This window comes from Scyliorhinus canicula, chromosome 1 (assembly GCF_902713615.1).
Source record: "Scyliorhinus canicula chromosome 1, sScyCan1.1, whole genome shotgun sequence".
Taxonomy (NCBI): Eukaryota; Metazoa; Chordata; class Chondrichthyes; order Carcharhiniformes; family Scyliorhinidae; genus Scyliorhinus; species Scyliorhinus canicula.
This window is the reverse complement of record NC_052146.1, coordinates 20,916,240-20,941,145: the sequence shown is the minus strand read 5'-3', so window position 1 is coordinate 20,941,145 and position 24,906 is coordinate 20,916,240. Positions and strand designations below refer to the sequence as shown.

At 47.8% G+C, this 24,906-nt stretch overlaps 2 protein-coding genes across 18 annotated transcripts in view; one reads left to right on the top strand and one right to left on the bottom strand.

Annotated features, from left to right (window-relative positions):
* Positions 1–22,383, bottom strand: part of ankrd13a (ankyrin repeat domain 13A) — a 71,999-nt gene extending 49,616 nt beyond the window's left edge. Inside the window, exons 1-4 of one of the 2 annotated variants that reach the window (XM_038818490.1) lie at positions 21,869–22,383; positions 11,719–11,854; positions 8,102–8,226; positions 6,483–6,528 (exon numbers count right to left, since the gene is read on the bottom strand). In XM_038818490.1, coding sequence (XP_038674418.1) covers positions 6,483–6,528; positions 8,102–8,226; positions 11,719–11,854; positions 21,869–21,961 — 400 coding nt within the window. In that variant the 5' untranslated portion in view covers positions 21,962–22,383. The remainder of the gene's footprint in view (positions 1–6,482; positions 6,529–8,101; positions 8,227–11,718; positions 11,855–21,868) is intronic. The other variant, XM_038818398.1, reaches the window with a different exon arrangement.
* Positions 22,384–22,576: 193 nt separating this feature from the next.
* The window catches only part of git2a (G protein-coupled receptor kinase interacting ArfGAP 2a), a 130,380-nt gene continuing 128,050 nt past the window's right edge, over positions 22,577–24,906 (top strand). For 5 of the 16 annotated variants that reach the window (XM_038818028.1, XM_038817712.1, XM_038818266.1 and 2 more), the window contains exon 1: positions 22,580–22,836. In XM_038818028.1, coding sequence (XP_038673956.1) covers positions 22,785–22,836 — 52 coding nt within the window. In that variant the 5' untranslated portion in view covers positions 22,580–22,784. Of the gene's footprint in view, positions 22,837–24,906 lie in introns of all 16 variants that reach the window. The other 11 variants (XM_038817333.1, XM_038817621.1, XM_038817567.1 and 8 more) reach the window with 3 other exon arrangements.

Below are 24,906 nucleotides of genomic sequence, written 5' to 3'. Positions count from 1 at the left end.
GCTCGCCACGCATTGCGAGATCTAACACCATCTCGTGAGATGTCACGATGTGAAGCAGGATCACCTTTTGGAAAATCTGCATATTAAGCGAGACAGCTGGTCTCACTTTAATATGCAGCTCTCTGAGGTTACTAAGGCATTGGGATCTATCCCCTTTGCCTTGGACACCTCGGGCCAGCGCTGTTCAGTGCTGGTCTCCTCAAATGGGGACCAGACGGAACGGCACTCACGGGGGTCTCTCAGGGATTGGAGGCCCCCAGGTGCATGTCCTCTGGGCAGGGTGGTACCGTGATGTCACTCGGGAGCCCTGGCAATGCCAGCCTGGCACTGCTAAGGTGCTCAGATGGCACTGTGCTGACAGGGGCACTGCCAAGGTGCAAAACTGGCATATTTTTTGCACGGTGATTGGGTGGGGGGGGGGGGGGGGGTGTGTGTGGGTAGGGCCATTGAGCACCCCCTTAGTGAGTTGGGGGGCTCAAGAGGTCTCTCCCTGCACTGAGGAGTTTCGGCGGGTGGGCTCCTCAGTGCAGGAAAAGGAGTTAAGTGCGGCCTCGGCTGCACATTTCCTGCTGAGACCCCATATCTGACCGGAGTCACGTTGGATAGCGTTGTGTTTCTCGGTGCTGCGAGCGCTGGGAAACACGTGGCTAAACGTGCTCTCTATGGGACATCGTTCCCATTTGGTTAAATGGCGCCTTAGTCATCATGAACGTGCGCTCGTAGTGAAAATATTATTTTAAATTTTGGGGGCTAACTTTTTACATGAGTCACAATACACGAGAAGTTTTCTTAAAAAGTATGTTTATTAAAGTTTTATATTTTTTACAAATAACGCAACAAAACCACAAGAATGATAGGGCACAGCAAGCAACAAAAAGTCTGTGTATACATGAATACAGAGGGGGACCAGGAGAACAGCAGTATAACCAGCTCGATACAATCATTAGACATAACTTGTGCCTCTATAATGCTAACCGGAGAACAAGGGAGAAACAGGAAAGGACCATGAAAATGTGGTAAAACGGTGCACACCTACCCACAGTGAATGCTCCCAATTACCACGAGCGTTCAGGATACATTTTCCATGCCATGTTCGGGCGTGCACTAATATACATCGCCCTCTATTCCAGCAGCACCAGGGGCACCAATGACACACCGCAACTTTCTCTTCTCGGACACCAGACCCAGCTGCACCCATGCAGGAACCAATCGTGAGAACATCAGCTCTAAAGGGGTGTTACCTATATATCGCGCAATGCAATATAACCCCAGTCTGAAGCCCAGAAAAGAACCAATAGCGTACCACACATTTATACAGGGAGGATCAGCAAAACATGATCAAATTATGATCAATGCAATCAACACCTCCCAAGAAAACAAAAAGGAGAACTAGAACTACCAAGTGTAGATCATAGGATAAAAAACAAATCAAGACAACACCATGAGCCCGTAATTTCCCCAGCTCTAGCCAGGGAGACCCTATCGATGAAGAATCGTCAATACTCAATAATTGGATTCCCCAGGGATGGGGGTCGAATCCCCCCTCCCGCCCCCGCCTCGGTACACTAAGGGAAACTCCAATAGACCACCGGACTGTCTCAGGATTTACAACAGCACATTGCTCACCCAGATGAAGAGAAGAAGCAAAAAAAAAAAAACCCAAAGGAAGAATGTCCGAGCTGACCTAGGAATATTAGCCACCACACCACACTGCACGTCATCACAAGAAGGATATTTAGAGAAACGACAACGCTGCCTCAACAGAGAGGCAAACACTGCTTCCACATGGAAAACCCAACCACAACCAGGAGGACACCATATAAAACCATAGAATCATAGAAATGTTACAGTACAGAAGGAGGTAATTCGGCCCATCTTGCCCATGCCAGCCCAAGGGCACTCGGGTTCCCTTTCTAATCGCACCTTCCTGCACCTGGTCCATAGACCTGTAGCTCAAGGTGCAGATCCAGGTACTTCTTAGGGTCTCTCTGCCTCCACCACCAACTCAGGCAGCGAATTCCAGATTCCCATTACCCTCTGCATAAAAAAGTTCTTCCTCATGTCCCCTCTACACCTTCTGCCATTTATCTTGAATCTCTGTCCCCTGGTTCTAGAATTCTCCACCAAGGGAAACAACTTTATCCTGTCCACCCCATTGATTCTCCTCATCATTTTGTACAACTCAATTAAATCACCCCTCAGCCTTCTTTGTTCCAAGGAAAATAATCCCATCTTGTCCAATCTCTCCTCGTAGCTACACTTTTCTAGCCCTGCAACACTCTTGTAAACCTCTTAAGAGGAGATAAACCACTTGGAGGAGGGGGACCTAATTCCCCCATCAAACCCACCCCCGCACAAGGGAAGGGCTCCAACAATGTAGAGGAATGGCAAACAGTCTCCCTCTTCAATAAATCAATCAAGGATTTTGTTTTATAAATGTAGAGTACCCAATTCATGTTTTACAATTAAGGGGCAATTTAGCGTGGCCAATCCACCTACCCTGCCCATCTTTGGGTTGTGGGGGCGAAACCCATGCAAACACGGGGAGAATGCTCCACACGGACAGTGACCAGAGCTGGGATCCAATTTGGGACCTCAGCGCCGTGAGGCAGCAATGCTAACCACTGTGCCACAGTGCTGCACATAAATCAATCAAGGATTGACCAAACCAACCTCGGCAAGCACCACCACTCAATTTCTCCCATTCTAAAAGCTCTAAGGAAAACATTTCAATACCAAGGAAAAGTCATAAGAAACCCAGTCCTCCCCAGGATACATAATCTGCTTGGGCCGTCAAAAGGAGACAAGCACAAATTCTTAAATTCAAAATAACAAAACACAAAATAAAGACTTGATATGATTAGCACTAACTGGGGGACTATGCTCAATCTCAGTGAGGATTTAACTAACCCTACCACCCAACTGCACACCAACCAACCACCCACCCCCTGTCGAGGCTCCACCCATCTTCATTATAAATGAGATAAGGGGTGTCCAAAGAGCACTCACTTCCCAGAACTGCAAGAATTACAGCACATAATTTTTTTTAAAAAGAGTAAAAGTGTGCACAAACCACATTTCACATAATCAACTCAACATGATTTTGCCACAACAGGCTAAGAGGCGACTCTCGCCCTCGTGCTCACACATCGCACACTCTTGCAGGAGAAAAGATAATAAATAATCAACAACATTATCACAAGGGAGTAATGTCCAAGATTATTGAAGATTTGCAGGACACGAATATTGCGCAAAAAGGCCAAAGCCATGACAGGATTATCAAACACTCCTGAGGATCTCTCAAGGATACCAATGAATTAAGCACCTTCACTTCCATCATGCTGCTGCACAGATGCCAAGGGATCCACAGCCTCGGGCCCGGTCAGGTGTTGGGGAGGGGGACGATTAGCCACCTCCAACCTCTTAGAATGAGCATAGAGTACAGTCAATATGAAATGAAAATGAAATGAAATGAAAATCGCTTATTGTCACGAGTAGGCTTCAATGAAGTTACGGTGAAAAGCCCCTAGTCGCCACATTCTGCCGCCTGTTCGGGGAGGAATTGAACCGTGCTGCTGGCCTGCCTTGGTCTGCTTTAAAAGCCAGCGATTTAGCCCAGTGTGCTAAACCAGTGGTCAGGGGCCCAACTGACCCTGGGCCTTGAAGTCCGGATACATACATGCGTTCTACCGAACCTGATACGCCTAGCCTCCAGATCAAGATTACAGGGCAGCCAATTTTCAAACTCAATTGGCAACTCACTTCCCACTTCTTGCCAGGGACCGGGATCATGGACACTCCTTGTCCGACCCCTACCTCCCGAACCAGTCAGGATAGAGGACAGATCATACAGCAGGATCTCAATGAATTGACGGCAGACCCTTGATGAGGTAACAAATCAGGAAGTGATTCCCAATCCTCAGCCATATTAGTGAAAGTAACAAAAATCACAACTCTGTTTGATGTGGTCCAGGAGTTGTCAATCAAAGCTTGATGTTTATAAGCATTGGGGTTAGTTTCAGCTGACCACTTTAAAGTCACTCAACCATGAAGATGAATGGAACAATGCTGACAGCTGGGTGGGTATGGAAGCTGTCAACCAGGGTTTCTCTTCTGGGGTGGGGTCCCATACAGGGGTCTCTCTTCTTGGGGGGGCCTTCCAGACAGGGGTCTGTGTGGGAGCTCTTTATTTAGGGAGTCATGGACGGGGGCGTTTCTTGAATTAGGGGGTCTCTGCTGGGGGTGGGCAGGTCTTGCATTGTGTGGGAGGGGTGGCTCTCCGATGGACTTGGGGTGCAACGCCCTTAAAGAGTTACACCCTTGGCCCACCGCGGGATCCACCAAGTCAGGTACACACTTGCCAGGACCTGCACCAATTTGTGCCCACAGGATTTCCGGCCCAGAGGGCTGGAAAGTCACAAGGGCTCAGAGAATATGATGCAAATGGATCTTAATCCTCCCGCCGGCATGGGAGCGGGGAACCAGAAGCAACGGAAACGGATCAGTGCCACCCGCCACCGCCCCCCCCCCCCCCCCCAACCAGGAACTCCACTACTGGCGACAAGCGGAGGTGAATCCAGCTCCATGTCCCCCCCCCCCCAATCCATGCAAAATGTTTAAGAGGTAACTACAGTCAAATTATGTCACCAACCTAAATTAATGCAATCATCAAAAGGCTCCGTCAGTCATCTTCAAGGTTAGATGCTTTAGAGTGGAAGCAATCTTTTCACAGTAACTTCATTGAAGCCTACTCGTGACAATAAGCAATTTTCTTTTCATTTCATTTCATTTTCATTTCATCCACATAATGCAAGTTGTAGGATTGCTTTAGTTATAAGCATGATTGACAATGACTGTTCCTTAGATAGGGTTTTGTGTTATTTAAATCTACTTGGTCTTGGCAACTGTTTTAGGGGTACTTGTATGGATTCTTTCACATCAGAAGGTATTCAGATGTTCTTGGGAGTTCAGAAGTAGACTTGAAACTAAAACCAAAAGGCAATAGGGGTGATCCTAACCACCAGTACATTGCGTGACTGGGAGACTCAGTGGAGGAAGCGATACCAGTTGAGCCCAGCTTCATTAGCCAAATAATAGATTCTTACTGGATCCAATCAAATTATCACCGTGTCGATCCTTTTCCCAGCTTCATTGATATCTTATGTTCAGCACCTTGGGATGTTTTACTATGTTAAAAGTGTTGTGTACATACAAGCTCTCGTTCCAATGCATCACAGCATTGGGCAACATGACATTTGGAAACCTCCCAATTTCAATTAGGCCTACTTTATAAACCTCATAAATAGTATGTAAATGACAAGAGGGTTTAATTCAACCTGCCAACATGTGATCTATGTATAAAATGCAGTGTGCATGAGACCGTTTCATTTTTATTCTGTAAATTAAGGAGACTTGTATTTTGCAACACTCTGGCCGGGATTTTCCACGCAACCCGCCACTGGCTGGCGGTGGGATCTTCTAGTCGCCACCGGGAAAGGGGTGCGGCTCTGGCGGGACCAGAAGACCGTGTGGCGTGAACGACGAGACAATTCTGGACATTGTAATTTTTTTGTTTATTGGAATGTTCGTAATTTATTTTAATGATCTTATAATAGTTATAGATATTAGAATCATAGAATCTCTACAGTGCAGAAGGAGGCCATTCAGACCAGAGAACCTGCACCAACCCTCTGAAAGAGCACCCTTTCTTGGCCCACTCCCCCACCCAATCCACCTAACCTGCTCATCTTTCGACTGTGGGAGAAAACCAGGGCACACGGAGGAAGCACACGCAAAGACGGGGAGGAAGTGCAAACTCCACAGACACTTGCCCAAGGCCGGAATTGAACCCGGGTCCCTGGCACTGTGAGGCAACAGCTAACCACTGTACCACCGTGCCACCCCATTACGATCACTTGCATAGCCATAATTTAGCAGATGCGGACATGATCATTTTTTTAATAAACCAATTATCTGTCTGAGGCAATACCCGAGCAGAAGTGAACGTTCATTCTATTGCATCTCTTTGCACTCAGCACAGGTAGAAGCATAGGTTGAGGGGGTTTGCCCACTTTCTCACAACATCGAGGGCCGAAGGGCCTGTTCTGTGCTGTACTGTTCTATGTTCTTGGCTGAAAGAAAGTCCACCTAGTGGCAGGGAAGGGAAAGATCAGATTGCTTCTAGAAATACATACAATGTTTTTGTTTATCTTGGAAGCTCCAACAGTAGGAGATGGGTCCATGCTCATAAAGCCCACAATAACCTCATAATCTGAGCTATGCCACTGTCATGGCAAGAATCCAGGTGCCCTCCCATTATAAAAAAGGCCATAGGGACGATAGTTGCTTCAAACAGCACATCAGCTAAGTAGCTGACTATTAGGACAGCATTAGCTTAAAGCAAGTAATTAAAGAACCTGTAATAGAATCAGTGTTAATTTTGACATAGAGAGTTAATTCATTTAAAAACAAGGAACACTTACTCCAGCTGGTAAACTCCCATTTCATCTCCACGTAGAAATCAGAAGTCTGTTAAGAAAATGTTTTAAATGGGTGGGGGTTAGGCGCATCATGTATGAAGGAATGCAGACGTATTAAAATTAAAAAGGTGTATTAAAATTTAAAAAATTGAGTCCTCATGTCGGGAATTTAACATCTAAGAGGCCTGAACTAGTTAATATTACAATTTAACATAATATTCAGCAGATTAAAAAGCAATCTTTTACTTAAGTGGTAACTGCTGAGAGATCGTCAAGGGAACCAACTAAGAGGCAAGATTGAGCCAATAGAGTGCCAAAGTTCATTGAGCCCTTTATCCTATTCTCAGTTATTTTTAAGTACATAGATTTTTTTTTTGAAAGGGAAGAAAATAGTAAGTCAGGAAGTGAGGGACATTATTGCTGAGGAATTGACTAATTTATCTATTGTGGCATGAAGTCTTCCTAGGTTAGATTGAGCAGGAGTTCAGAATCACAATCAGAATCAGAATTCAGAATCAGAATTGGGCAGCATGGTAGCACAGTGGTTAGCACTGTGGCTTCACAGCGCCAGGATCCCAGGATCGATTCCCCGCTGGGCCATTGTCTGTGCAGAGTCTGCACGCTCTCCCCATGTCTGCGTGGGTTTCCTCCGGGTGCTCCGTTTCCTCCCACAGTCCAAAGACGTGCAGGTTAGGTGGACTGGCCATGATAAATTGCCCTTTGTGTCCTAAATAAGGTTAGGAGGGGTTATTGGGTGGTGGTGGGGGGTGGTGGGGGGGGGGGGGGGGGGGGGGGGGGGGGAATGAAGGCTTAAGTGGGTCGGTGCAGACTCGATGGGCCAAATGGCCTCCTTCTGCACTGTAGGTTCTATGTAAAAAAAAATACATTGCAGAAGAGGCCCATTGGCCCATCGAGTCTGCACCGACGCATGAAAAACACCTAACCTACCGAATCCCATTTTTGCCAGCACTTGGCCCATAGCCTTGAATGTTATGACACGTTAAGTGCTCATTTAGATACCTTTTAAAGGATGTGAGACAAACAGCCTGTGGTCTGCAGGTGGTGTTCCCAAGGACCCGTTGCCTTTTGCAATTGAGGTCGCAGATTTGGGAGGTAGTGACGAAGAAGCCTTGACAAGTGATATCCATCTTTCATAAGCAATATTGCTTATGAACAGACAGATAGGTTTCCGAGCGAAGTGTAGAAAGGCAATAAGGGCAATCCTAGACTGAGTGCTTCGAGTCAGTGTGCTAGATTCAGAGGACTCAATTAATCCAAACTGGGAACGATCGACGAGGAAACACAATGCACGAGTTTAGTATTGCAAAGATAGGGTGGAAACTAAACAGCATTGTTGCTAAATACAGAGTTACAATTATTTTATTCTGCAATGTTTCTTATGACATAAACTGGAGTTGAGCCAGACAAATCAGGAAAATCCCCAGAAAGTGCCAGACTGACATCTCAGTAGTTGAGATTAAATTCTGAACAGATTCATGTTCCAAATTTAATTTGGAATACAGGATCACAGTTAAAATGATATATCTTGGTTGAGTGACCTTTATCATCTCTGAAAATGTACACTTATGATGCTGAAGCTTCAATGCAAGAGCAGTCTTTACCTTCTGTATCCTGTTGAGGAGTTCTGGAACTCCATTCAGTTGTGAATTTATTCGATTGTAATCTCGATACTGAAGAACTTTTTCCAACAGCTCAGGATCTCCAGTGCTGGCTGCCTCTTGTAGAACTGACGAGGATGAAGTGTTAAACCAATTATTAGCAATTGAGAATGTGCTTACAAGATCCTCTGACACAAGAAATGATAGACAAGGTTTGTACCTATTGCCATCCATGGTGTCTAAAACAATTTGCATTTACGTAGCATCTTCAATACAGTAAAGCATCTTACTTATGGTTACGATGCTTGAACCACAAAGAAACGGTAGGACAAACGAATAAAAGATTTGTTAAAGCTGAAGGCACAGCTGTGGATGATGGAGCAATTGAAAATCAAGGATGTGCAAGTATCAGAACTAGGGAATCACAGAAATCCATAGGTTTGAGGACTGGTGGAAGTTCTGCAGACAAGAAGAAGAAAGACCAAGAGTTTTACGCTAATGTGACATCCTTTACAAATCTTCCTCATATCCGGTCAGCACCAAGATAGTTCGTTGCAACTGAGGCAGAGGTTGGTGCGCTACAATCGGGCTCAGTGCCCTTGGGTTAGGGAACAGAGTCAACTAGGATTCCATAATAGGACCATAAGATGTAGGAGCAGAAGTAGGCCATTCGGCCCATCGGGTCTGCTCAGCCATTCAATTAGATCATGACTGATCTGACATCATAATCCTCAACTCCACTTTCCCACCCTGTCCTCATATCACTTGTTTCAGTACTGATTAAAAATCTGTTTATCTCAGACATGAACTAATGACCCAGCCTCTGCGGTAAAGAACTCTCGACCCTGTGAGAGAAGTCGTCCTCAGTTCTGACTTAAATGGGTGACCTCTTAAGCAATTCCCACTCATTCCTGCCGGACAGAACTGGGCTCATCCACTTTGAATCAAAATGAGAAGGCGGTGGCTGATCAACAATGCCATTTTTATGTCAGGATGTCAAGTCAATAATCTACCCCAACATCTTCAGAACAAAGTGTAAGGGGAAGAGAAACAGGAACTTGATCCAAGCAATATGGATTGTAGGTAATTCCCAAACTTTTCAACTGCTGCCTTAATACTGCTTCTTCGCTACCCAAATCCTCTCAACTCATTTGACCTGATCATCCGACCTGCTATTCAACTTTCATCCAAGTTTAAACCCTACACCTATCCATCATGAAGACTGGTTAATTCTACTTCCACAATATCATCCCGCTCCATCCCTACCTCAGCCCTTGAAACATTTTTGATTAGATTTCGCCAATGTAGACCTTGCTGACGCCTCACACAAACTCTAAATGATCCTAAACTCACCTTTTTTAAAAATGTTTTAAGATTAATTGAGTACCCAATTATTTTTTTTCCAATTAAGGGGCAATTTAGCATGACCAATCCACCTAACCTGCACATTTTTGGGTTGTGGGGGTGAGACCCACGCAGACACAGGGAGGGAGAATGTGCAAACTCCACACGGACAGTGACCCGGGGCTGGGATCAAACCCGGTCTTCAGAGCTGTGAGGCAGCAGTGCTAACCAATACATCACGGTGCCGCTCATCCTAAACTCACTTAACCATATCCTGTGCCAGACCAAGTGCTATTTGCCCATCACCCATTCTCGCTAATATCTACTAGCACCCCTGTTGCCTAAAACAATGAATTTAAAATGCTCATGTTCAAATCCCTCCTGGTCCTTGTCCTACCAAACTCCACAGCTTTCTCCAGCCAAATAGACCCTGGGTTCTTCCAATGTCAAGATTTTGAGAACTTCCTATCCCTTTAATTCCCCTGCTGCTGGTAGAACCTTGTGCCACTTAGCACTTCCTCAAATCGCTCTCTGTACTCTCAAAAACTCAGCTTTTCCACCATGCCCCCTCTGCTAACTCTCCCACCATGGTTCTGTACCCATTTGATGACCTCCTTTCATCTATTTTATTTTCTCCCTCGCCACAAAAGAATTTGGAATGTTTTTTTACATTGAAGGTACAGAAGGTAGTTGTATTTGGCAAGGCACTGCCGCTCATGCAATTCTTCCTTTTTTAAGGTGCCCAATTCTCTCCCCCCCCCCCTCCCCCACCACAAAACACACAATTAAGCGGCAATTTAGCATGGCCAATTCACCTACCCTACACATCTTTGGGTTGTGGGGGTGAGACCCACGAGACACAGGGGGATTGAGCAAACTCCACACAGACAGTAAACTGGGCTTGGATGAACCTAGGTCCTCGGCACGGTGAGGCAGCAGTGCTAACCACTGTGCCACCGTGCAGCCCTATGCAACTCTTAGCAAATGGGTTGTCACAGACTCTCCGTTAAAAAGGGGGTAATAAAGTGAAAAAAATCAGTCAGTCCTGGTGAGCCAACCAGTTCTTCCCCTTCATAATGCCTAAAAGCCATTAAGATCAAAAACAATACGTCTGCTGGAAAACCCAGAGACGCGAGCCAATTGCCTGCTAAGAAACACCTAGATTCAGGCCTGCTTAGCTAGGCTGCTGAGTTAATATTCTTTTGGAAAATATTGCTTTTCTGTGAGAATTAATGTGTGTCTTTTGGGCTGTTTGTTTTATTGCTGTACTGCCACCCAACCACAACCTGTTAGGATGTGGTGTAACATGTTTAGTTCCTCACATGACAAGTTTCAGCCTTTCCTGTTATGTAGAAGGCTGAGCACTTCCTCACAGGATGCGAGGCAAAAAAAATATAGACAGAAAGAAGGGAAAAGCAGAACACCATATAGAGGTAATGGGCTGAAATTTAAAAAATATGAATTCCCTGACTCTTTCTAGGCCTTTGCCAGGCTTGCCTCCTCTTCTTTCTTGTGAACATGGTGCTTCCTCCTCAGAGGCTCTCCCCACATGCCCAACATAGTCTTTGGTTCAGAGCCTATGTGGACTTGAGGGCGGCATAAGAACATAAGAACATAAGAACTAGGAGCAGGAGTAGGCCATCTGGCCCCTCGAGCCTGCTCCGCCATTCAATTAGATCATGGCTGATCTTTTGTGGACTCAGCTCCACTTTCCGGCCCGAACACCATAACCCTTAATCCCTTTATTCTTCAAAAAACTATCTATCTTTACCTTAAAAACATGTAATGAAGGAGCCTCAACTGCTTCACTGGGCAAGGAATTCCATAGATTCACAACCCTTTGGGTGAAGAAGTTCCTCCTAAACTCAGTCCTAAATCTACTTCCTCTTATTTTGAGGCTATGTCCCCTAGTTCTGCTGTCACCCGCCAGTGAAAACAACCTGCCTGCATCTATCCTATCTATTCCCTTGGCATGGTAGCTAAATGGTTAGCACTGTTGCTTCACAGTGCCAAGGTCCCAGGTTTGATTACTGCTTGGGTCACTGTCTGTGTGGAGTCTGCACGTGTCTGCCTGGGTTTCCTCCGGGTGCTCCAGGTTCCTTCCACAAGTCCTGAAAGACGTGCTGTTAGGTGAATTGGACATTCCGAATTCTTCCTCTGTGTACCCGAACAGGCGCAGGAATGTGGCAACTGGGAATTTTCATAGTAACTTCATTGCAGTGTTAATATAAGCCTACTTGTGACAATAATAAAGATTATTTGTAAGCATTTCTGACCTGTCCATCCCTTGGCATTCTCCTTGTCGACAGAGGCATTGTTTCGAAGCAGCATGTTGACACACTCCAAGTGTCCAAGTGATACAGCGAGATGCAATGGCGTCCGACCCCGTGGATCAACTGCTTCAATATCATGCTGCGAGGACAAAAAGATAGTTAGATATCATGAGGATTTTGAAAATAGCTCAGTGTGCATCACATTGTGGCACTAATCCACAGACCAGGAAAGGTTTAGGTTCAGCCCGTGGTCCCTGTTGAGTTAGCAGGTCTCAGATAAGGCAGTGAAACCAGAGCTATAGGAGGCATGAACAGATGTTATTGGTCTCAAGCTAGGAGAGTTAAATAAGTAATAATCAGAGCCCAGACTCCAGATCCCTTTGCAATGGAGCAGCACAATGTTTGGCACAGTTGCTTCATGGACCCAGGTCCGATTCCCGGCTTGGGTCACTGTGTGGAGTCTGCACATTCTCCCCGTGTGCGCGTGGGTTTCCTCCCACAGTCCAAAAATGTGCAGATTGGGTGGATTGGCGATTATAAATTGCCCTTGGTGTCAAAAAGGTTGGGTAGTGTTGCTGGGTTATGGGAATAGGGTGGAGGTGTAGTCTTAAGTGGGGTGCTCTTTCCTAAGGGCCGGTGCAGACTCGATGGGCCAAATGGCCTCCTTCTGCAATTTAAATTCTAAGACTCCTCTGATGTTGTTTGAGGATTTGATAAGGTTCGGTTGCAAGTCCCTTTGTTCTCTCGTAATGTATTTGCACTCACAGTTTAGGCTCACGTGTAACATAGGGCCCTTTGGCAAAGATAGTCTAAGAATAAAGAGGTAACGAAAGAGGAAGTATCTAAAAGGTTGGCAGTATTCAAAGTAGAAAGGTTACAACAATCCCATGTTTCCATGGGACCCAAGGGTGGAAATGGCAGAGGCTCTAGTCACATTGCTAAAATCCTCCTTGGATTTGGAATGGGACCAAAGATGGCTTTAAATGTTACACCACCGTTGAAGAAGAAAAAAAGAGGAAAATATAGACTCAATAACTGTAGGTGTGGGGAAACTTTTAGGGACAATAATCTGCGACACACTCAATTGCCACACAATACATTTGTAACCAAAATTGAATCCCATGGGGTTAAACGGGGCATGTGGATACAACATTGGCTAAGAAACAGAAAAACAACTAGAGGGAAGTTTGCAGTTGTGTCCCCTAGGGTCATAGACCACTTTTAAAAATATATATTAAAAACCTGGATTTGGTTATAAAGGGCATATTTCCAAAAGGTGCAGATGAAACAAAAAACACTTGGGACTTTATTAAATGGGGAGGAGGATAGTAGCAGTCTTCACAAGGACATAGAAAGGCTGGAGAAATGGCAGACATATGCAGATAAAATTTACAGCAGAGAAATGTGAAATTATTAATTTTTCCTTTCAAAATGTAAGGCAATATAAACTAGAGCGTGCCATTTTAAATGGGATGCAGGAACAGCGAGACCTGGAGGTTTAATTAAACAAATATTTTAGGATAGCAGGATTAGTTGATCAGGCTGTTAAATAGAGAATATTGGACCCTAAGCTTTATGAATAAAGCCATAGAATCCTATGATCAAATAAAGATTGAGCATAGGAGTTATGCTCAATCTTTATTAGCAAATTGTTAGGCCTCAGTTAGAGTATAATATGCAATTCTGGGCACGATACTTCAAGAAGGATTTCAGAGGAAAGTTCTTAGAAAAGTACCAGGGATGATGGACTTCAATTATAAAATCATAGAATTTACAGTGCAGAAGGAGGCCATTTGGCCCATCGAGTCTGCACCGGCCCTTGGAAAGAGCACCCTACTTAAGCCTTCCCCATCCCCATAACCCAGTAACCCCACATAACTGTTTTGGACACTAAGGACAATATTGCATGGCTAATCCACCTAACCTGCACATCTTTGGACTGTGGGAGGAAACCAGAGCACCCGGAGGAAACCCACTCAGACACGGGGAGAACGTGCAGACTCTGCACAGACAGTGACCCAAGCCGTGAATCGAACCTGGGACCCTGGAGCTGTGAAGCAATTGTGCTAACCACTGTGCTACCGGGCTGCTTATGTAGAGATCCTCAACAAGTTCTGATTATTCTCCTTAGAGAAGAGGTAGTTACAAGGCGATGTTCCAAATGATGTGGGGTTTTGATGAGCAAAAAGGGTGAAAGGGTTTCTACTGCCAGGAATGTTAGTCATGATGTGACTATGTTAGTAACCAGGGTTACAGAATGTTAGCAACCAGGGGGCACAGATTGACAGAACTGGCAAATAAACCAGAGGGGAGATGAGATTTTTTAAAAAATACAGCAAGTTGTTATGGTCTAGGATGCATTGCTTGAAACAATGTAGAAGCAGATTTAATATAGCTTTCAAGAGGGAATTGCATATAAAGTTAAAGAGAATGCTGCAGTGATATTAACATGGTAGTAGAACATTGATGACCTTCAAGGAGCTAGCCGGGACCGGCATGATGCACATAATGACCTCCCTTTTGTGCTGTTTGATTCTCCACTATAACAAGTAGTCCACACCTTCTGGCAAAGATTGGGAAAATGGTGAGACTAAAAAATATAGTCAAATTTAGTGTTTTGTGAATATTCATCACCACAAACTTGGATTGATTCCTCACTCCTCCAATTATCGAAAAGGACAATAAAAATTAGCAAGAAATGAGGAATTGGCTGGGAAACAAAATAATCATGCAAATGCAGATAGATTTATGTGGATATACATTTTACCCTCAAGTGTTGACTGTTTTTTTAAAAAAATCATTGCTTACATATTTTTCCTCATTTAGGCAGAGGAAAAGCTAACCTAAAAGTTGTTCTGATTCAGACCACGATAAAATAACTTCTGATGTTGGAGAAATAGGGATAATATACATGGATGTACCAGTTACATACTTAATTTATCAAAATGATAAATGACATTGGCAGAGTCTGCCCTCTGTTTCTTTTTTTAAAAATAATTTTTATTGAAATTTTTTGAAAAATGTATAGCAACAGAACAACAATAATAATAATAATAAACACCCCCCGGCACCCGTAACAACGCATGTAACGAACCCGCCCACCCCCAATAAACAAAATAAATTAATAAGCAAACTAACTTAAACAATATCCCACTGAAACACCCCCACCCCGCCCCCCACTTCCCCCCCTCCCCCCTGGGTTGCTGCTGCTGCTGACCTAGTTCCTTATCGTTGAGCCAGAAAGTCGAGGATAGGCTGCCACCTCCTAAAGAACCCTTGTACCGACCCCCTCAGGGCGAATTTGACCCTCTCCAGCTTAATGAATCCTGCCATGTCATTGATCCAGGTCTCCACGCTCGGGGGTCTCGCATCTTTCCATTGCAACAAGATCCTCCGCCGGGCTACTAGGGACGCAAAGGCCAAAACATCGGCCTCTTTCGCCTCCTGCACTCCCGGCTCCACCCCAACCCCAAATATCGCGAGTCCCCAGCCTGGCTTGACCCTGGACCCTACCACCCTCGACACCGTCCTTGCCACCCCCTGCCAGAATTTCCCCAGTGCCGGGCATGCCCAAAACATATGGGCATGGTTCGCTGGGCTCCCCGAACACCTAATGCACCTGTCCTCATCCCCAAAAAACCTGCTCATCCTCGTCCCGGACATATGAGCCCTGTGCAGTACCTTGAACTGGATGAAGCTAAGCCTCGCACATGAAGAGGAGTAGTTCACCCTCTCCAGGGCGTCCGCCCATGTCCCCTCCTCAATCTGCTCCCCCAGCTCCACTTCCCACTTAGCCTTCAGCTCCTCTACAGATGCCTCCTCCACCTCCTGCATCACCTGGTAGATGTCAGACACCTTCCCATCCCCGACCCACACCCCTGAAAGCACCCTATCCCTTACCCCCCACGGGGGCAGCGAAGGGAACCCCTCCACCTGCTGCCTAGCAAATGCCTTGACCTGAACATATTCCCCGGGGGGAGCTCAAACTTCTCCTCCTGCTCACCCAGGCTCGCAAACCTCCCGTCAATGAACAGGTCTCCCAACTTCCTAATGCCCACCCTGTGCCACCCCAGGAACCCGCCATCAATGTTCCCTGGGACAAACCGGTGGTTCCCCCGCAGCGGGGCCTCCACTGAGCCCCCCACTTCCCCCGTGTCGCCTCCACTGCCCCCAAATCTTGAGGGCAGCCGCCACCACCGGGCTCGTAGTGTACCTCGTTGGAGGGAGCCGCAACGGCGCCGTTACCAGTGCCTTCAGGCTCATGCCTCCACAGGACGCCATCTCCATCCGTTTCCATGCTGCCCCCTTCCCATCCATTACCCACTTGCGTACCATCGAGACATTAGCCGCCCTATAGTACCCAGAGAGGTTGGGCAGCGCCAGCCCCCCTCTATCCCTGCCCTGCTCCAAAAAGACCCTCCTCACCCTCGGAGTCCCGTGCGCCCAAACAAATTCCAGAATGCTGCTGTTCACTCTCCTAAAAAAGGCCCTCGGAATGAAAATGGGGAGGCACTGAAACAAAAACAAAAACCTTGGGAGCACCGTCATTTTAACAGACTGTACTCTACCCACCAACGACAGCGGCAGCATGTCCCACCTTTTAAACTCCTCCTCCATCTGCTCCAAAAACCTAGTAAAATTAAGCTTGTGTCAAGTCCCCCAACTCCTAGTCACCTGAACCCCCAGGTACCTAAAACTCCTCACTGCCCTTTTTAGCGGGAGCCCCAATCCCCTCCTCCTGATCTCCCGGGTGTACAACAAACAGCTCACTTTTGCCCAGGTTCAATTTATAGCCCGAGAAACTCCCAAACTCAGCAACAATCTCCATTACCTCCGGCATTCCCCCCACCGGGTCTGCTACATACAGCAGCAAGTCATCTGCATAAAGCGACACTCGGTGCTCCTCCCCAACCCGCACCAGACCCCTCCACCTCCCCGTCTCCTGAGCGCCATGGCCAGAGGCTCAATTGCCAATGCAAAAAGCAAGGGGGATAGGGGGCACCCCTGCCTCGTCCCATGGTAGAGCCTGAAGTACATAGAACATAGAACAGTACAGCACAGAACAGGCCCTTCGGCCCTCGATGTTGTGCCGAGCAATGATCACCCTACTCAAACCCACGTATCGACCCTATACCCGTAACCCAACAACCCTCCCTTAACCTTACTTTTTGAGGACACTACGGGCAATTTAGCATGGCCAATCCACCTAACCTGCACATCTTTGGACTGTGGGAGGAAACCGGAGCACCCGGAGGAAACCCACGCACACACGGAAAGGACGTGCAGACTCCGCACAGACAGTTACCCAGCCGGGAACCGAACCTGGGACCCTGGAGCTGTGAAGCATTTATGCTAACCACCATGCTACCGTGCTGCCGACCTCCTCCCATTTGTCGCTACACTCGCCATCGGGGCCTTGTACAGCAACCTCACCCATTTAATAAACCCCTCCTCAAACCCGAACCTCTCTAACACCTCCCACAAGTACCCCCACTCAACCCTATCAAAGGCCTTCTCCGCATCCAATGCCACCACAATCTCCGCCTCTCCTTCTGCCGCCGGCATCATTATCACATTTAGTAGCCTTCGCACGTTAGTGTTCAGCTGCCTCCCCTTCACAAAACCCGTCTGATCTTCATGTATCACCCCCGGCACACAGTCCTCTATTCTAGTGGCCAAGATCTTCGCCAGCAACTTGGCGTCCACATTCAGCAGTGAAATTGGCCTATAGGATCCACACTGCAAGGGGTCCTTATCTCGCTTCAGGATCAGGGAAATCAGCGCCCGTGACATCGTCGGGGGCAAAACACCCCCCTCCCATGCCTCGTTAAAGGTCCGAACCAACAGGGGGCCCAACAGGTCCGCGTATTTCTTATAAAATTCAACCGGGAACCCATCCGGTCCCGGCGCCTTCCCCGACTGCATGTGGCCAGTCCCTCTGACCAGCTCCTCCAACTCGATCGGTGCCCCCAGTCCCTCCACCTGCTCCTCCTGCACCCTTGGAAATCGCAGCCTGTCCAAAAAGCTCTCCATTCCTCCCCTCCCACCCACCCACCGGCGGCTCCGACCAGTACAGTTCCCTGTAGAAGTCCCTAAAGACCCCATTGACCTCTGGCCCCTGCCGCACCACATTCCCACCCCTGTCCTTCACTCCACCAATCTCCTTAGCCGCGTCCCGCTTGCGAAGCTGATGCGCCAGCATCCTGCTCGCCTTCTCTCCATACTCGTAGATCGCTCCCTACGCCTTCCTCCACTGTGTCTCCGCCTTTCTGGTGGTCAATAAATCAAACTTGGCCTACAGGCTCCCCCAGCAATCCCTCCTCCGGGGCGTCCGCATACCTCCTATCGACACTCAACAGCTCCCCCACCAGTCTCTCCCTCCTCTCCCCCCTCTCCCTATGGGCTCGGATGGAGATCAGCTCCCCCCTAATCACTGCCTTCAGAGCCTCCCACACCATCCCCACCCGGACCTCCTGAGTATCATTGACCTCGAGGTACCTCTCGATACCTCCCCGGACCCTCCTACACACCTCCTCATCAGCCAACAATCCCACGTCCAGACGCCAAAGCGGGTGCTGGTCCCGCACCTCCCCCATCTCCAGATCCACCCAATGCGGAGCATGGTCCGAAATTGCTATAGCCGAATATTCAGCATCCTCCACCCTTGGGACCAGTCCCCTACTCAGGACAAAGAATCAATACGGGAATAAACCCTGTGCATGTGGGAGAAAAAAAAAAAGAGTACTCCCGAGCCCTCGGCCTCCCAAACCGCCAGGGATCCACCCCAAACCGCCAGGGATCCACCCCTCCCATCTGGTCCATAAACCCCCTCAACACCTTGGCCGCCGCCGGCCTCCTGCCTGTCCTTGAACTAGAACGATCCAGTAGGGGATCCAGCACCGTATTGAAGTACCCCCCCCCCCCCCCCCCCCCCCCCCCCATGGTCAGGCCCCTCACCTCCAGGTCAGGAATGCGGCCCAACATACGCCTCATGAAACCAGCATCATCCCAATTTGGGGCGTACACATTTACCAACACCACCCTCTCCCCCTGCAGCTTACCGCTCACCATCACATATCTGCCGCCACTGTCAGCCACCACCTCAGATGCCTCAAACGCCACCCTCTTCCTCACCAGGATCACCACCCCCCGGTTCTTCACGTCGAGCCCTGAATGGAAAACCTGCCCCACCCACCCCTTCCTCAGACGAACCTAGTCCGCCACCTTCAGGTGAGTCTCCTGGAGCATGGCCACGTCCGCCTTCAGCCCCTTCAGATGCGAAAACACCCGGGCCTGCTTAACCGGCCCATTCAACCCCCCGTTCCACGTGATCAGCCGGATCAGGGGGCACCCCTCCCCCCTCGACTAGCCATAGCCCATCGACTGCTTGCCCCTGGCCAGCACCCACTCGGCCCGTTTCCCACGGCGATAGAACCTCACCCCGACCCACACCAGCTCCTCCCTGGCCAATCCAGCAGCAACCCGGTATCCCCCCCCCCCCCCCCCCCCCCCCCCCCAGGGCTAGGACCCCTCCTAGCCGCGTCGCTCCCTCCATAGTACTCCCGTGAGCCAGCTGACTTCTGCTGACCCCGGCAGCTCCTGCCCTAACTCCGACCCCTCCCGATATGGAGTCACCCCTCCCCCCTGCATCAGCTCCTTGGCACCGCTTCAGCGCGGGAAAAAGGATCTGATTTCCACGCCCCTTGCCTCCAGCTCCACCCCCCTCGTCCCGCAGCATGGGATACCAGAGGAAAGCCCGCGCTTTCCCACTGCCCCACCTCACCCCCTCAACGCAATTCCCAAATAGCAGTCCCACCCCATCCACCAACCCCGTACAAACAAAAACAGATCAACCACAGACCCCAAACCCCCCTTAAGACACAAAACCATAACCAACATCATCCGAAAGCGAGAAAAAAACCAAACAGAATAACCAGCAACAGCATAAACAGTGATACAAAAAACCCCCACAGTCCCCAATCCCCAAGTTCGAGTCCAACTTTTCAGTCTGCACAAAGGCCCACGCCTCCTCCGGGGACTCAAAATAGTAATGCCGGTCCTTGTAGGTGACCCACAGGCGCGCAGGCGGCAGCATGCCGAATTTCACCTGCTTGCTGTGAAGCACCGCCTTCGTCCGGTTGAATCCGGCCCTCCGCTTAGCCACCTCCGCACTCCAGTCTTGGTAGACGCGCACTACCGAATTCTCCCACTTGCTGCTCCTCACCTTCTTGGCCCATCGCAGCACACACTCCCGGTCACTGAACCGATGGAACCGCACCAGCACCGCCCGCGGGAGTTCATTCGCCTTAGGCCGCCTGGCCAGTACTCTGTGGGCCCCCTCCAGATCCAGGGGCAGATGGAAGGATCCTGCCCCCACCAGCGAGTTCAGCATCACGACCACATAGGCCGGCAGGTCCGACCCCTCCAGCCCCTCCGCAAGGCCCAGGATCCGCAGGTTCTTCCTCCTTGATCGAAACTCCATCTCCTCGAAACGATCTTTGCCACTTTTTGTGGAGCGCCTCGTGCATCTCCACCTTCCCCACAAGGGCCGAGACCTCATCCTCGCGCTCAGAGGCCTGCTGCTGCAACTCAAGTATCGCTGCACCGGAGTTGTCTGGGTCTCCAGCAGCTTACTTGTCGTAACCTTCAGGGATTCCAGCAACTCCCCTTTCAGCTCCGTAAAATAGCGCAGAAGGGCCGCCTGCTGCTCCTCCGCCCACTGCCTGCACTCCTCAGGGGCTCCACCGGCCGCCATTTTGTCCACCTTCCCCCACTTTTCCAGGGGAGCTGCTGCTGTTTTTCTCCTCACCCCACTCCGGGTCTGCACCATAAATCCCGGGGGGTTTTGCTCCAGACCCCTTTATCCACCGGGAATCGTCGAATCAGCGCCGTTTGGTGCCCTTAAAAGAGCCCACAAGTCCTATTAAAGCGGGAGCTGCCGAACATGTGGCTTAGCTCCGCATAGCCGCAACCGGAAGTCTCCTGTCCTCTGTTTCAATAATAAAAAACTTTTGTCCCATTCCTCATAGTATCACAGAATTGTTACAGTGCAGAAGGAGGCCATTTGGCCCATCATATCTGCACCGGCTCTCCAAATGACCATCATGACTTAGTCCAGGTCCCCTGCCTTTTCCCTCGGACCCTTGCAGATTGATTATTTGAATAGAAACATCCAATGCCCTCTTAGATACCTTGATTAAATCAGCCTCCGCTTTACTTCCAAGCAATGCATTTCAGACTCAAGCCACTTGTGTGAAAATGTTTTTTCTCACATCACATTTGTTTATTTTACAAATCACTTTATCTGTGCCCTCTCATTCTTGATCCTTTTACGACCAAGAACAGTTTCTCCCTATCTACTCTGTCTAGGCCCATCATGATTTTGAACAGATTTGATAAATAAATATAGTGGAGGGGAATTTCTGGCCTTTGGAGCAGTCCTTTCTTTCAATTTCACTCTGCCCGCCATATGTAAAAGTCATGTAGAATAGCTAGTAGATAAAGATTTCCTTAGGGACAAGATTCCTCTCTCAGACTTTTGCCTCATCTTTTGTGATAGGGAAATGTTATTTTAAATCAACACCAGAATGTGCATTGGTCTCAAATTTCTATCATCCATCCCCAATCTTCCAACCAGACATTCAAAGGAACCAATACGGCTTTAACTGTTTAACTTGAGGAAAGAGCAGTTTCCGTACCAGCCTCCCCGAACAGGCGCCATAATGTGGCGACTAGGGGCTTTTCACAGTAACTTCATTCGAAACCTACATGTGACAATAAGCGATTTTCATATCATTTCATTTCTTCTAACCTTGCCTCAAGAGGTGTTCCAAAAAAAAAAGTAATGTTGGCCACAAAACCTCCAGCCAAGTAGGGTTTTAAATGAACTACTCATCTCCCTCAGGGCAGATTGAACACGCCCTTACTGCAATAACTTACCTGAACGGAAAGGGGGCCCGTTTATTTACGCAATGGATATTTTCAGCTCAGAAAATTCGATCTTTAAGACGGTCCTAGCATCCAAGTAATAATTTCGTTTGTAAACAGGCTCACAGGAGGCTGTTACTGCGAAGTTGAAATCCTTTCCAATGGTGATCACACATTGGTTAGGTGAAGCCTTGCCCACTGCTAACGGTGGCATCTACCTACCCACCTGTTTCAGTTCTTTCTCGGCTTCTCTGTACCGATTGTGCCAGACCAACAGGTGAAGGTGGTACCTGCTCCTCATGTCCTCCAATGAACACATCCTAGTCCTTCAACTTCACCGGCCCCTCATCCCCTCAAAGTGAGTCAGCGACGGCGGGATGGAAGGGGAAGAGAGAGAAACCAAAACAAAACTTCCCGACAACCAATATTTTAAAAAAACTTTACAGGAAGAGAGACACCCAAAAGGAAATGCAATGAGCCCGATCTGGAGGTAAAGGCACGCCGCCGGCTCTTTAAACCACTCCGCCCTTCCTTTTTCTGCTGTTCCTGGCGGAAGAGTCCCAATTACAGCTCCCCCGAGGCGACGCTGAAACTTTGTTTCATTTTCCTGGGCTGGGTAACCATTTGGGGAGCAGCAGCATCCCCTCCTCCCCCACTGCACTGTGGCTCGCCCCAAACTCAAGTGGCATGTGTTGCCGGCAGGTAAACACTGCTGATAGACACCCTCTCCACAACATGGAAAAGGAGACGCGTGCACGCTCCGTTCACTTAATGTTGGACGTATTACAATATTATTACCACCTGGAGGTCAGGGGTTACCTATGAAACACTTTTTCTCTCAGGAAACACGTTTAATGATTTCAGGTCCCCCCCAACGCTTCGGATTGGATTCGTCGGCTGGCGCATGCGCTGCCGCGGGAGGTCCTCCAAGATCCCAGGATGCCATTCGGCGACTCCCAGCCGCTCGAGCCCGAAGGGGGAGTCTGACAGGAACTGCCGCCCAGCGCTAACTTGGTACCGATGGCAGCCGGCCGTCAGGATTAAAACCGACTGAACTTCAGCCTTTTAACTTTTTTTTTTGTGTACGACGGACAAATTAAAGATCTACACCGCAAGATAGAATTGATCAACTGCCTCTGTCCATGTCGAAAAGGTTGAGGAGTAACGACATCTGCGCCGACTGCAGCGTCCCCGGTAAGTCCGGCGCTGGCTGCCGCCGGGTGGGAGAGACAGAGGAAGGGCCCTTTTAAATAAAAATAAAACTGAGGTTTATTATGCCGAGAACCGGGTGGAGAGGAAATGAAGGCGAGCCCCGGTCCCCTATTAATGTAGCGCGCAGACACACACACAGAGGAAGTGAGAGAGCCTAAAGATGCATGAAAGCTATACAGCCCATCCAGGATACAGTCAGGAAACATGTCCAGCGTCTGGTCGCCCTCTTCCCCCTCTCTTTTTGCAAAGACGAGTGATTTTTAGCCAACCATTCGTAGCACCCGCTTCCTCGAGCTTCTCGCCTCCATCCCACTCTGCACGACTCGGGCTTCAGCTGTTGACTGCTTATCCCCCCCATATCAAATGCAAGGGTTGTCAAGGTGGGTGTCCCTGACTGTAGATGTGTGCAGAGTGTGCTCTGAACAGCCGCTTGAACATTCTGCACTTGAGATCCCTCTCATGGTATTGACTGACTATTATGTCGCTCACTGCTGCACATTAATAAAATGCACTTTCTGTAAGTGCTTTCCATCATGTATCGGGTGGCTTTGGAAGTTAAGGGATTCATGCAAGTGTACCAGTATTTACAGGATTCCCATGAAAAATAAGTACTGTGGAGCAGACTCGACGGGCGGATTGGCCCACTTCTGTCCGTATGTCTTGTGGTCTAAATGTATTCTGCCTTTATGCAAAGAGTAATAAACTTTTATATTAATTACAAGTGCAAAATGATGTAGATTACATCACTTGCGAATTAATTATGATAATGCACTTCTGTTTTCTCTTCAAAGCAATGACAGTTTGTTAATTTTTCTTGATATTTTAATTGCTAATTAATATTTTTGTCAAGTCTTTAAAATCGAAGATATAAAAGTAAAATGCGGGAAAAATTCAGCTAGTCTGGCAGCATCTGTGGAGAGAGAAACAGAGCTAATGTTTTGACTCAATGACTTGAGTCATATGGACTTAAAACATTAACTCTGTTTCCCTCTCTGTAGATGCTGAGCTTTCCCAGCATTTTATGTTTATATTTAAGATTTCCAGCATCTGAATTATTTTGCTTTTATTTAAAATCACAAATTGTTCAGCAAGGGGCTGTTTAGCACAATGCTAAATTGCTGGCTTTGAAAGCAGGCCAGCAGCATGGTTCAATTCCTGTAACAGCCTCCCCGAACAGGCGTCGGAATGTGGCGACTAGGGGCTTTTCACAGTAACTTCATTTGAAGCCTACTCGTGACAATAAGCAATTTTCAAAGTAAGTTGCAGTGTAACTTGTATCTTTCAACTTGCAGCAGAACTGAGTAATGAGACAGTTAAATCAATTTATGAAGTTACATAATATAAGTTGACATTTGTGTTTGTTCCAGTTCTTATCTCCTCCACTTCTACTTTTCCATTGTTGCTAAATTATCAGACTTCTTGAGTGACTGATGAAATTTTCTCCAGCATAGACAAAAATGAAATGATTTTCTTTGGTCCCTGTTACAAATTCTGTTCCCTTACTACCGACAGCATCCCTTTCTCTGGAAACATTCTGAATCTGAACCAGACTATTCATAATCTTGGTGTCATGTTTGACTCCAAATTAAGTTTCTAACTACATTTGTTGCACCCTCACTAAGTCTGCCTATCCACCTCTGTAACATCACAAACTTCTGCCCTGCCTTTGCTCATCTGCTGCTGAAACCATCAAGCATGCATTTGTTACCTCAAGACTTGACTATTTCAGTGAACCCCCAGCCAGCCTTCTACGTTCTATCCTCGCTAAGAGATCGTCTACACCTTTGCTGTTCTTAAACATGCTCTGTCTTATTCATCTTTCACTTCTGTGCTTGCTGACCATCATCGGCTCCCAATCGAGCAACATTCAATTTTAATATTTTCATCCTTGTTTTCAAATCTCTTGCCCCACCCTATCACCGTAATCTCCTCCAGCCCCACAACTCGGGTATCTGCATCATTAAAGTCTGGCCTCTTAAGCATTCCAATTTTAATTGCTCCACTATTGATGTCTGTGGCTTCAGCTGCTTTGGAACCAAAGCTTTGGAATTC